The 14,007-nt window shown below is 38.4% G+C and overlaps 2 protein-coding genes across 10 annotated transcripts in view; one reads left to right on the top strand and one right to left on the bottom strand.

The window, feature by feature from the left end:
* CEP128 (centrosomal protein 128) overlaps nucleotides 1-14,007 on the top strand; it is a 484,062-nt gene that overhangs the window by 311,449 nt on the left and 158,606 nt on the right. The gene's annotated exons all lie outside the window — the stretch shown is intronic.
* Nucleotides 10,959-11,334, bottom strand: LOC110143167 (large ribosomal subunit protein eL43-like). Its single transcript, XM_020902732.2, has one exon. The coding sequence runs from the start codon at nucleotides 11,309-11,311 to the stop codon at nucleotides 10,967-10,969; it is 345 nt and encodes a 114-aa protein (XP_020758391.2). The 5' UTR covers nucleotides 11,312-11,334; the 3' UTR covers nucleotides 10,959-10,966.

Below are 14,007 nucleotides of genomic sequence, written 5' to 3'. Positions count from 1 at the left end.
AGTGCATGCATATCCTTCATTTAGCAAATGTTTCTGGTGCACTTGCTGTGTGTCAAGCCCCAGGCCCTCAGGAAGCATCCAATGTAGTGGAGAAGACAAACCCTTAAGTAGGTAATATAATTAATTATAATGTTAAGATAAATTATTTTGATGCAGAACAGGGCATTTTGGAATCCCTACTTTTTTCTTGGCTCCTTTCCTGTTGTGGGGCAAAATTATTACCAACATCTTGCACCTCTTCTCTCTAGAACATCTTTTACAAAAAACTGTGGCCTATTTGTACTTTATGACTTCAGTCTTAATTAGCAAGGTTTATTTTCATTTAAAACAGCTGCCATTTCCTTGAAGAGAATGAAAGTCTTCAATAGCTTTGTTCTCTGAAATTATACAGTGGAAGTGAGAAATAGATTCAAGGGATTAAATCTGATAGAGTGCCTGATAAACTGCGGAGGTTGGTGTCATTGTACAGGAGACAGGGATCAAGACCATCCCAAAGAAAAAGAAATGCAAAAAAGCAAAATGACTGTCTGAGGAGGCCTTCCAAATAGCTATGAAAAGAAGAGAAGCCAAAAGCAAAGGAGAAAAGGAAAGATTATACCCATTTGAATGCAGAGTTCCAAAGAATAGCAAGGAGAGATAAGAAAGCCTTCCTCAGCCATCAATGCAAAGAGATGAAAACTAGAGAACAGGAAAGACTAGAGATCTCTTCAAGAAAATAAGAGATACCAAGGGAACATTTCATGCAAAGATGGGCACAATAAAGGACAGAAATGGTAGGGACCTAACAGAAGCAGAAGACATTAAGAAGGGGTGGCAAGAATACACAGAAGAACTGTACAAAAAGATCTTCATGACCCAGATAGTCAGGATGGAATGATCACTCACCTAGAGCCAGACATCCTGGAGTCTGAAGTCAAGTGGGCCTTAGGAAGCATTACTACAAACAAAGCTAGTGGAGATGATGAAATTCCAGTTAAGCTATTTCAAATCCTAAAGGATGATGCTGTGAAAGTGCTGCACTCCATATGCCAGTAAATTTGGAAAACTCAGCAGTGGCCACAGACTGGAAAAGGTCAGTTTTCATTCCAATCCCAAAGAAAGGCAAGGCTAAAGAGTGCTCAAACTACCACACAATTGCACTCATCTCACATGATACCAAAGTAATACTCAAAATTGTCCAAGTCAGGCTTCAACAGTATGTGAACCATGAACTTCAAGATGTTCAAGCTGGATTTAGAAAAGGTAGAGGAACCAGAGATCAAATTGGCAACATCCGCTGAATCATTGAAAAAGCAAGAGAGTTCCAGAAAAACATCTATTTCTGCTTTATTGACTATGCCAAATCCTTTGACTGTGTGGATCACAACAAACTGTGGGAAATTCTGAAAGAGATGGGAATACCAGACCACCTGACCTGCCTCTTGAGAAATCTCTATGCAGGCCAGGAAGCAACAGTTAGAACTGAACATGGAACAACAGACTGGTTCCTAATAGGGAAAGGAGTACGTCAAGGCTGTATATTGTCACCCTGTTTATTTAACTTATATGCAGAGTACATCATGAGAAATGCTGGGCTGGATGAAACACAAACTGGAATGGAGATTGCCGGGGGAAACATCAATAACCTCAGATATGCAGATGACACCACCCTTATGGCAGAAAGTGAAGAACTAAAGAGCCTCTTGATGAAAGTGAAAGAGGAGAGTGAAAAAGTTGGTTTAAAGCTCAACATTCAGAAAACTCAGATCATGGCATCCAGTCCCATCACTTCATGGGAAATAGATGGGGAAACAATGGAAACAATGACAGACTTTATTTTGGGTGGCTCCAGAATCACTGCAGATGGTGACTGCAGCCGTGAAATTAAAAGATGCTTATTCCTTGGAAGAAAAGTTATGACCAATCTAGACAGCATATTAAAAAGCAGAGACATCACTTTGCCAACAAAGCTCTGTCTAGTCAAGACTATAGTTTTTCCAATAGTCATGTATGGATGAGAGAGTTGGACTATAAAGAAAGCTGAGCGCCGAAGAATTGATGCTTTTGAACTGTGGTGTTTGAGAAGGCTCTTGAGAGTCCCTTGGACTGCGAGGAGATCCAATCATTCCATCCTAAAAGAAATCAGTCCTGAATATTCATTGGAAGTACTGATGTTGAAGCTGAAACTCCAATACTTTGGCCCCCTGATGCGAAGAACTGACTCATTTGAAAAGACCCTGATGCTGGGAAGGATTGAAGGCGGGAGAAGAAGAGAACGACAGAGGATGAGATAGTTGGATAGTATCACTGACTCAATGGATACAAGTTTGAGTAAACTCCGGGAGTTGGTGATGGACAGGGAGGTCTGGTGTGCTGCAGTCCATGGAGTTGCAAAGAGTTGGACACAGCTGAGCAACTGAACTGAACTGAACTGAAATCATTTTAAGACTTGTCACAATATTGTGTCCACTGCCTCTCTAAATTCATTTCCTCAGGTAGTCACATGCCATGTTTACACTTTATGTTCATGTTGCTCAGTTGACATGGAAACATAGAAAGTTTTGTACAGTCTAGCTGCCTCCTGACCTGTTTCAGTAATCTCACTCTGTAGCTTCAAGCATTAGTTTGGAAACTGAATCCTCATCAAGGGTGGTAGAAAATCTTTATAGCTAATATGATTTCATCGATCATATTCCCATATCACAACAACTCGGCGAGCCAAGCTTTGTCAGTTGCTTGATCAACTATACCTATTCTACTCACACAGGTACCATGTGTATTATACCTATTGTCATCTTTTAGGGAAAAATCTGCATCATTCTGAATTTAAAATGTTATAAACATTCTATAGGCTGCCCAGGTCGCACGGTGGTAAAGAATCTGCCCACCAACGCAGGAGACACAGGAGATGTTAATTCAGTCCCTGGGTCTGGAAGACCTCCTGGAGTAGGAAACGGTAACCCACTCCACTGTTCTTGCCTGGAGAATTCTATGGACAGAGTGGCTGGCTGGCTACAGTCCATGGGGTCATGAAGAGTCGGACTCAACTGAGCAAGCATACGCTTATCACTCAGGCGTTGTATATCTATGGAGATCTTTTAAAAAATTGCATTATTAATTGCTGTGAACCTTCAAATCTGAACATGATTATCCCACTTTAAAGTGTTGTCATAAAAATAAATGGAAAAAAAAATAAAGTGTTGTCATTGGGATATAGTAATAGATCATTTAAAAATAAATATACAACCTGCCTGCATCCAATTGACACATTGTGAATCTCTGCAAAGGCGGAAGCTGGCAACTCTTCTAGCAAGCAGATCATGTCACTGGTCCAAGAATTGGCTTTGAGAAATTCTTGATTCATCAGGGACTGTGGATGAACAGCTGCCTTTGAATGTAGCCAAAGGAAATTTGCTGACAAGCATAAATATGAATAGGGCAATAAAGCTTTCAAACAGCAACAACAAAAGAATGTTGATGCAAAACCTAAGAATACTCAAAACCAATTTCCTCTTCTCTATCATTTCTATATCCCTTACCATAATTCTTCTATAGTTGCCATGCCCATAAGCAATGTCAGATCAAAAATGACAAATTACCTTTTTCAGGCTTGTACTAGGTGAATTAAAAACCAATTAACTTTTAATTTTTTTCTCCATGTTCCTAGAAGATCTAAATTATCAATCTAAAGTACTCTGTTTTGGTGATAGCTTTTGAAAATTTAAAGTATACACAGTAACAGGAGACAGAATGGATATTCAGTGTGACTTTCAGCTTAAACTTGATTTACTCGAGTCCTTGTCTTCGAAAAGGATTTTTAAAGGAACATTTTATAGTCTGGCTAAACATCAATACATGTCACCTAAACTAAACATGTTAGTTTTTTCTCTCTTTTTCTTTTGGTTACAAAAGATCCAGTTCAGTTCAGTAGCTCAGTCATGTCCGACTCTTTACTTATTGCTCAAAAAGCCAGTTGACCACTGGCTGCCTTACTTCAAAGAGTTTCAATCTTCCCTTTCCCCTTCCCTTCCATCATAAAGGTTTTTACATGTTTGTTCTCTAGCATTGGACTTCCCTGGTAGCTCAGATGATAAAGGATTTTCCTGTAATGCAGGAGGCCTGGGTTCAATCCCCGGGTCATGAAGATCCCCTGGAGAAGGGAATGGCTATGCACTCCAGTATTCTTGCCTGGAGAATTCCATGGACAGAGGAGCCTGGTGGGCTACAGTCCTTCGGGTTGCAAAGAGTCAGGCATGACTGAGTGACTAACATTTTCACTTTTCACTTCTTTCTCTCTAGTATTAATTGGAATTACGTGTATAAATCATGCATTGAGTGTAGCTACTTCTTTGTGTCATTTCCCTGAAAGAATATTAATCTCCATGCAAAATGGCCACCAAATATAAGGCCAAGATAGATTTCTGCCTTTTGAGAAAAGTGAGATGCCACCATTTAAAAAAAAGAATTTCCATTTATTCTTTAAAAAATGAATGGACTTCCAACTACTCAAACATGGCTAGGTGGTTTAATGCTATTTACATCACATTAGGGTTAGGCCAGGACAGCTGGAAACAGGAAAGGTCTGTATGAGTGAGCTTAGGTGGATTCAGGGCCCGTAAAAAGAAATAGAAACATGGGTATTAGGGGATGACCAGAAGAGGGGAATTTAGTAACACGCTGTAAATATTAATTCTGGTCTCTTTGTGACCAAAAGTTAAATCTGGATTTGTTTTCTTTTCAAGTATGCTTGTTCGCAAATTTCTCAATGGATTTAGGTAGAATGAAGCGAAATTTAGTCTTCTCCAGAGGCATCCAAGGACTGGTCACATTTAGCGTCTGACTAGTAACCATGGTTAAGAAGGGTAGAACTTTCTAGCTGGAAAAAAGAAAAAGAAGCCCAGTTTTTCCATCCTGCTAGCTTTCATGTGGTGCTCTAGTATTCTGCTTCTGGAGGCATGCCCTTGCTTTCTGCAGGATTGAATAGTACAATCTGCAGCTCAAACTGTAGGCAGAAGGCTGCTGAAAGTGGAGGAGGCACTGTCCTGTGTTTTCTCTTATAAGCTTGAATTTCTCAAGAAATACTTGAGAATCAGTCACATTTATATTGATTTCACCCCACCTCGACTCCAACCAGTCCATCCTAAAGGAAATCAGTCCTGAATATTCATTGGAAGGACTGATGCTGAAGCTGAAACTCCATTACTTGGCCCCCTGATGCGAAGAACTGACTCATTGGAAAAGACCCTGATGCTGGGAGGGATTGAAGGCAGGAGGAGAAGGGGACGACAGAGGATGAGATGGTTGGATGGCATCACTGACTCGATGGACATGATTTTGAGCAAGCTCTGGGAGTTGGTGATGGACAGGGAGGACTAGTGTGCTGCAGTCCATGGGGTCGCAGAGAGGTGGACACGACTGAGCGACTGAACAGAACTGAACCACTTCCTTACTTGTTATATCTCAATGGAGAGCTTTATAGCAAATCAACTTTGGATTTTGCCAAAGATACAAAATTTCTCCTTTGGTTTTTGAAAGGCTCCAGTTTTCATCTGCCTCTATGACTAAATATATGCTACTTGAAGAGGAGAAGCAGCAGTGTGAAACACAGAAGAAAGAGGAATAAAACAGGTTAAAAGGTCAAGAGACTTGTTAGAGTAGGTCTTATCAGTAGGATGCTTTCAGTTGCAGCAAAAGGAAGATAGACCCAGACTGGTTTAAACAGAACAGAAAGGATTTCCATGGACTCATGTAACCTGAAAGGCCAGTGTAGGTCTGTTGTCAGCAATCTGCTTCACCCCTTTTCCATTTTCTTCTGTTTCTCAGGCAGATTTCTCCCAAGTGGTAGCAGTGATAACCATCCCTGCCCCCACTGGTCTTTCTCTACAAGCCATACAATGCCAGTGGTAAGGTGCCGCTTTCCTAAAAGTCATAGCAAAAGTTCCCTGGAGACTGCCTTAACTCAGTCAGCTGTCATTCTGGGAGCCAGTCACTGTGGCCAAGTGGAAGTTGTTTTATGAATGGTCAGATCTGGGTCATGTACTTACCCCAGAGTCCCTTAACAAGACGCCAGGCAGACGAAGAGGAGCAGGGAGGGAGAGAGTGGAATTTTGAAGGACATGTATGCTTATAGTGAACAGCATGTGATCAGTTAATAAACTATAAATGAATTAGGTGGCCAGTCTTTCATGTTAATTAAGCATTTTGAAGGATGTACATGGATATGACATCACTAGATTTATATTTTAGTAAGATCACTCTGACACTATGAAGAGGGTAGGTGGGTAGATGAAGATAGGTATATAAACATAAGGATAGTGATGTGGGAGTTATTATATTTCATCCCTCAATTCCAAAATATAATCTTGTGTACCTCCAAATACCCTACATGGTTTGACAATTGGGTCCAGTTGTGAAGTATAATATAATAAGGGTATAAACAGAGGTAGAAACAATACAAACAGGTTAAAGGATGGCATGAATGTATGTGAACAAAGAATCAACAAGAATTCTAACTCATTTAAGAGGGGGAAAGAGGAAGGGGACAATTATTTAGACTGTGATTATGAAATTGTAGCGTTTAGAGAAAAATGTAATTTGGTGTCAGTTAGGTGATTACTTATACAAATTGCTTCCTCAAGAGAATTGGAATATAAGCTGAGATGAGGAAACTGTGGTTAAGAAGAACAGTTACAGCTTATAGAGGATGATTTAGATCATGCATATAGAGATTAAGTTCACCCACAATGGATGAAATAAATAAAATGACTTACAATGAGAAAAGAAAAGGGTCAGGAGTAAGACCTTGAAAAACACCAACATATAACGGTGGGGAGAAGTAGGAAGAACAGACAGAAAAGATATGAAAATATTGATTTGAGAGATAGGTGAGCCTCTAGTGAAAAATCCAAAGAAAGTGTGTTAAGAAAGAAAGAGTAACTGTATAAAATACTTCACGAATGTTAAAGATGAAGATTGAGGAAAAGGAAAGGAAATTACATTTAGCAATTAGGTCACTATTGATATTTAAGAGACCATTTAAAGCCAAAGTAGAAGAATTAAATAGCTGTTAAGAAAGTGGAAATGTCAAGTACTGTCTCTTCTTTTGGGTTTTTTTTTTTTTTTTAATGAGAAAAACTCTAAAGCTCTGTTATTAGACTTCTTTCAAGGGAACTTATCTATTTCCATGATTTCAACCATGACGGTTTTCACATCCTTCACTCTAGCCCAGAGTGTCTCTATCCAACCTGTTTGTTACCTATCACCAAATTAATTTTCTTTGAGTTCTTTGGATCATATTGCTTTTCTCTCAGAAATCCTCATTGGCTTCCCATTGATAAATGTACAAAGCCTAAGTGGTAAAGTCTGGATTCAAGTCATCCAACCAGAGACAAGCTAACTTGCAAATGTTAATTTCTCACCAGTCCCCTGGGTGAGCATTATGTTCTTCTCCGTGCTCCAGCATTCCAACCAGTTTAAAGTCCATGCTGTCTCCCGATCGTGTCTGTGCTCTCCCTCCCAGCTAGTCAAGGATATATCCTGTGCGCTCTTATTAGAAACTTTCATCCATTTATTTTTCCATTCTTTCAAAGCTTACTGAAAGATAAGTGAGACACACTTGCTGACAAGGTGGGACACTGGATTAATATTTTTGTTCTTCATTTACCTGCTCTGTGGTCTGGCTTTACAATAAGTTTTGATATGGCATCTTCCCTGTTTTCTGTTTAACAAGGTAGGATAGAGTATCCTCTCCAGAAATATGAATTTATCTATCCTTCCTTTATTTGCAAAACAGTTGTTCACTCTACTTCTTTATTTTTGTTCGTGTATTTGTACTCATATTTAGGACAGGATACATGTATATAATAAATAAGTAGATGAGTATAATGGAACATACTGCTGCTCCCTGACCACTTCATTGGATTGGGTTTCTGAAACACTTCTTACTTCTCCATTATCCCACTCCAGATGTGCTTTTGAATTTAACTTCTCTTATGACTTATTTCAAAACAAGCTACATCTTGCAGAAAGCTTTCCCTGATTTTCTTCCCAAGTCTTCTCTTCTTCCTCCCACTGCAATTTATCTACATCATTTTGGATAGCAAAAACTTTTTGTTAATATAATTTTTTGTATTTGGTACCTCTTTTCCTAAAGTAAAATTTTGTTGGGGGTAAAGCCATTTCTTCTTTCTTCTCTAAATTATAGAAGAGACTGAGTATCTGTGAAATAACTGAGCCTCATTGTTAAAACTGATGACATTATTTTTATCTCCATCTCTTCACCTCTAAAGTTCACAATGACAGTCACCCATATTCTCCATAATGATACATAGATGCCCTTGGCTGTTTGTGTAGTCCTGTACCTTTCCATGGGTTACTTTCTCCTATAAAATATTTAGCTCACCCTGAACAGTGATTCACATAGGATCTGATTTGAAACATTTTCCCACTTATCCACATTTCAGGTGGAAATCTCGTCTGACATTCTGATGAAAATCCCACCAAATTTTTCTTCCAACTAATGATGAAGTAAATTTCTTTCCCTGCCGGGAGCCCATTTTGACTTCATGTCCTTCATGTTCGCTTTGTTCATATCATCTATGTAGCTAGTTTTTCACTTCCCATATCTCCCTTTCTATTTAAATGTCCTGACCTTCAACTAAAAGAAGAAATGAAAACTCTACCTGCCAAGCCCTTCAGTTTCCTATCTTGGGCTTCAAAGTCACTATACATATATTCCATTTTCTTCTTGACTATATTATTCATGGCCAAGTGAATCAGAAATAATACATATCAGCCAGTGGATTTAATAAGCCTTGTCAGGTCACATATCTGATTATTTGCTATAGGTGAAGTAGACTTTCTAGAAAATACACTTTCTAATTTGTCATGTCAGACCTATATAGAAGAAAATTGCCAATCACAAATAGCTAACTCTTCTTCCTGAGGTTAAAAACTGAATTCCTCAAACCTGCTGTTGCCTATGAATGTTCCTTATTGCTCTGGAAGGCAATGTCTTTCCCAATTTTTTTGACCATGACCTTCTATAAGAGGGGCTTCCCTTGTGGCTCAGCTGGTAAAGAATTTGCCTGCAATGAGGGAAACCTGGGTTTGAGCCCTGGGTCGGGAAGATCTCTTTTCCCTGGAGAAGGGAAAGGCTACACACTCCAGTATTCTGACCTGGAGAATTCCATGAACTATATGGTCCATGGGGTTGCAAAAAGTCGGACACAACTGAGCAACTTCACTTTCACTTTTCACTTTCATGCGTTGCAGAAGGAAGTGGCAACCCACTCCAGTGTTCTTGCCTGGAAAATCCCAGGGATGGCGGAGCCTGGTGGGCTGCCGTCTGTGGGGTCGCACAGAGTTGGACACAACTGAAGCGACTTAGCAGCAGCAGCAGCATCTGGTACATGTGTGGACACACACACAATGCTTTGCACATGTGTTTTTACCTGAAAGAAAAGTTTTGTGAACCAGAACTCTCCTTGGGCTAGGATACAATTTTTAAAATACTGTTTTGTGAATTCTGTGTCATTACGAAGCGAAGAAACTTACCAAACACAGTAAATTGATATAAGGAGCTACTTTATGGGTAACATCTCCTGATTTGAACAACGTCAGATGAGATTTGGGGAATATTGCGTTTAATTCGAAAGGACTAGATTTTCCCTCCATTTCAGTGGTTCCCAAAAGTTAATATGCATAAATATTGGGGGAACTTTTAAAAAATGCACATTTTTGAGTTCCGTCCCCCAAAGCTTCAGATTTTGTAATTGCAAAATGGGACCCTCGAATCAGCTGTTTAACAGTATACCCCCGGTAGACCCCATCCAACTGGCCTTGAGACCAGGGCTTGGGAAGCTTTGCCTCTTGCTTTCTGAGGATGGAGGGGCTCAGAGGTCTTGCTTCTTCTCCTTTATCTTTTTGTTTCCTTCATCTACTGTCTGGTTTTCACCAGGCTCACTTTTTCTCCAGTGAAATAGCATCTTTATTTCTTCTGAGTGTTTTTTTAAGGTCTTTAATTCTCTTATGCTCTCTAGATAGCACATCCTTTGTCATTAACCAGAAATGAGAGGCATACTCTGCAGGCTTTATTTCCTTTCTTTTTACCTCCACCAGACATACTAGTGTCCAGTAGGACAAGTAAGATTATGGGTGACCTCAGAAAACAAATGTAGTACCTGCCATGTCTTTGTGAACTGCCTGTGAGTTTCAGGGCAGGGGTGGGGAGGAAGGGAAACTGGAGGAGTGCAGTTTGAATTACAGTCCTTCATATATGCGTTCGGAGCCCACCCGTCTCACCCACATAACCCATTTCTGTCTCCCTGCCTCTGTACGTTTTCAGGAAACAACTGCAGGATCTTCCCGCTTGCAGTGCCTCCTCTTTCACAAGTTCATACTGACCTTAACGTTAAGTACTCCTACTTATTTGCTGCTGCTAATGTGCTTCGTGTCAGTATTTTACACGTTCTGAAATCATCTAAATTTGTCTGGGCTCCATTGGTCCAGACATTGATCTAATCCAAAAGAAGTAGATACTCCTTTCAAACCCTTTCAGAGAAATTCTTACCCACGTTGGAAACCTGCCTGATACCATTTGTACTTGACTGTGAATCAGCTTATATTTTACTCTGTCATTGCTTCCTATTTGCTGAAATCAGATCTTACCTTTCTCCTTGAAAAAAAATCTTAAGGTCCCGGAGGCAAGTAGTGTGTTGTTCATTTTCCTTTGATTCATTAGTATTTAATACAAGTTCATATTTAAACTGATATTTAATAGGTAAATGAAAGAAGGAGTAAATAGATGAAGATCTACAGCTCTGATTTCTTTTTTTAAGTTTACAAATATGTAGATACTGCTTTATAGATGTCTTTTATTAATTGATATTTTAGCATGCTTAGTATACTTTTATTTTTATATACTCTTGATCTCTTAGGAAAATATTGAAATAGATGTTAGTTTATTTATTTATTTATTTTTATTTTTTTATTTTTTGTGACATAAATTAACCCATTTATTATAGGCTAGCAACATTATCAAATGGTGGTGCTTCTCCTGGTCCTTCAATTCCTTCAGTCTTCTGATGGCAGACTTGACTGTGACAGCAGAAGTGGTGTTGTAGGTCCAGGCACCACCAGCTACTGTTTTCATGCAGGAACCACAGTGCCAAATGCCCACAGCTCTTCTCTTCATTTTGGTTTTGCCACAGAAGGAGCAGGTATACTTGACGTGCTGGCTGATTTCAATTTTCTTCACCATTTTCCTGAGGGAGGCACCATAACGGGTCCCGTATTTGCCCACAATTCCGACCTTCTTGGTGCGTTTCGCCATGTTAACCCAACCTAGATCCGAGCCCAAGAGATGTTAGTTTAATAGAGTAAATAAAGAATGACAAGGAAAGATTATTAATGTTAGTGTAGTTTTGTGCATATATTATTATTGATAACTGAAAATCCTAGGTTAGGTTTCAACTCATAATTGCGTATTAGCTGCAGCCTCTATTGAAGACTAGTCCAACACCCAACCAAAATATCTATCAAGCTATTTACCACACACACACAAAAAAACAGTAATGCTAAAAACCAAGACTGAGAGATAACCTAATACTGATATCTAGAATTAAACTTCATGAACATAAGGCAAGTAAAGTTGAATTGAGGAAAATTGAATTAGGCTTTACTTCTTTAATTAAAGACTCTTTGAAAAGAGGTGGGGCAATGCTTTGGCTTATCCCCCATCTTTTCTCATGACTCAGGGGCCCAGATTTTGCCAGTAACCGGAACTAGCTAACTCTCACTGATGAGGTAACCTTATTTCTGTGTCCATTAAGAAGCAATTTTTAAAAACCCCATAACTTCCAGAAATTAATAAGGGGTGGACTGGTATATGCATATTTTGACCGATATTCTGTTGACTAAAGCCTAGAAAAATACTGAAGTTAATTAAATTAGGCAAATAGGGAAATATAATTTTCCGTATACCCTACAAGTTTAGAGGTCTGAGAACCAAGCAATATCCACCTCAGCAAAACTGCATTAATGAATGCCTGCAAAATATTGTGAATTAGATCCAAAACAGTGAATATCAATTGTTTTTTTTTTTTTAACACAAGGCTGCTCAACCTCAGTACCATAGATACTTTGGACGGTAACCTGTGCTGTGCTTTACAGGCTGTTTAGCCACATTCTTGATCTTTACTCAGCAGATGCTAGTAGCACACGCACTCTTCCATGTCTCAGCAATCAAAAGAAGTGTTTTCAGACATTGCCAGATGTCCCTTGGGGGAAAAATTGCCCCCAGTTGAGGACCACTACATCAGTAGGTCTCACGGGGGCATGATTGAATCTTGATAGCTATTGCCTTATTTAAGGATGGCTGAAGGAGAAGCAATCAGTATGGAGTCTGTCTTAAAAATATTATAGCTCAAGGGAAAGAAAATATCACCCAAAGACACAGAGGGAAAATACAACTTTGAAAATGATGTGCTTCAACTTCCAGGAAAAAAGTAATTCTTAGACTATTTGAGGTAGTCAATAGAATGTGATGAAGGGGGTTGGAAAAGGGAGTAAGTCATTCGGCGAAGACAGAACAGTAAAAAGGAGCGAGAAGATAGAAGGTGATGGGTAAATTGCATGGAAATTTTGGCAGATTTTGTTTTAAGCTGATGATAGTGTTAGTAAGAGATAGAGATGTACGCATTCTTAAGTATTCCATACAATCTTTCTCGAGTGTAGTTTTCATTCAGATATGTATGGACAAAGTGCAATTGATTTGGGTTAATACTAAGGAGCACAATTGCTGAATTATATGGTAAGAGTATGTTTAGTTTTATAAGAAACTGCCAGACTGTCTTCAAAGTGTCTGTAGAATTTTGCCTTCCCTTCAGCAGTAAATGAGAGTTCCTCTTGCCACACATCCTTGCCAGCATCTGGTGTTGTCAGTGTTCTTTGCTTATTTTAATTGCTTTCCATCTTAAATGCCCAATTCAAATGTGACATTCTCTATAATATTCCCTTAATCGACCTGTTAATAATACCTCCGCATGCCATACTATACTTATTATCTTCATTTTACCACTTAGACTTACTGTATGCTGTTGATTTCTTGTCTCATTTTTCCTATTTGAATATTAACTCTTTGACAGCAGCAATTTTTATGCAAGGTACCATACTTTAACGCATTTCTATAAAATTTAGATCAATGTTGAAAAAAAGTATGAGGGTTATATTTCCATATATGTCCATCATTTTAAAAAAGAAAACTATTTAGAAATGTACCCATAGTATATCTCAGCTGCTTTATTTTTATTGTGAAGTGGGTAAAATAAGTGTTATGTTCATATACAGTTCATGGAGTGAATGCTTGTTAGAGTTAAAAGTAACCTTGTTAGCTTTTTAAATTACCTGTGAGGAATCTGAGATGCAGAGTGTTTTCATAATACAGTCCACACCACATAGGTAGAATTATAATATGTCTCATTTATCACCCTTTCTTATCTTTCCTCAGAACTGCTATTGCTCTCTCATTTTAACTGAATCTGAGATAGGATAAATTTTGTTCCATGAAAATAGATTATTTTTCTAGAAAATGCAAAAATTGGTAATTTAAGAATATATTTTTGAAAATGTTCTATTTCATTAGAATAACAGTATGAACTATATACGTTACTGTGCTTCTTTTTGTATCTTTATCATCTAATTTATTAATTCACATGAGACATCAACTACAGTCCAGTTGTCATGACTCACATCCTTTCATTTTCCAGTGAATTTAATTTTATAGAAATACAGAGTGGTTAAAGTGTTACCTTAAAAGAAAGGTTTTATAATATATGAATTCTATTTTGTGTTGTTTTCATTGAATTGAATATTAACAAAAGAGACTAATAGTAGTAATAGTCGTTACTGAATGCTCTTTTGATATTTGAGATTTGATTTCTCATGATTTTGTATCGGTGAGATTTCTGAGGACAGTATCTTCTGTATCTTTTATATGAAACGAGAATAATGCAGACAAAACAAGTGGAC

This window comes from Odocoileus virginianus, chromosome 6 (genome assembly GCF_023699985.2).
Source record: "Odocoileus virginianus isolate 20LAN1187 ecotype Illinois chromosome 6, Ovbor_1.2, whole genome shotgun sequence".
In the NCBI taxonomy this organism is placed as follows: domain Eukaryota; kingdom Metazoa; phylum Chordata; class Mammalia; order Artiodactyla; family Cervidae; genus Odocoileus; species Odocoileus virginianus.
Note: the sequence above shows the minus strand (reverse complement) of the source record. Positions and strands in the feature narration are given on the sequence as shown.

Excerpts from the sequence above, each read along its gene's own strand:
- LOC110143167 (XM_020902732.2), bottom strand. The coding sequence starts at position 11,311 with ATGGCGAAACGCACCAAGAAGGTCGGAATTGTGGGCAAATACGGGACC.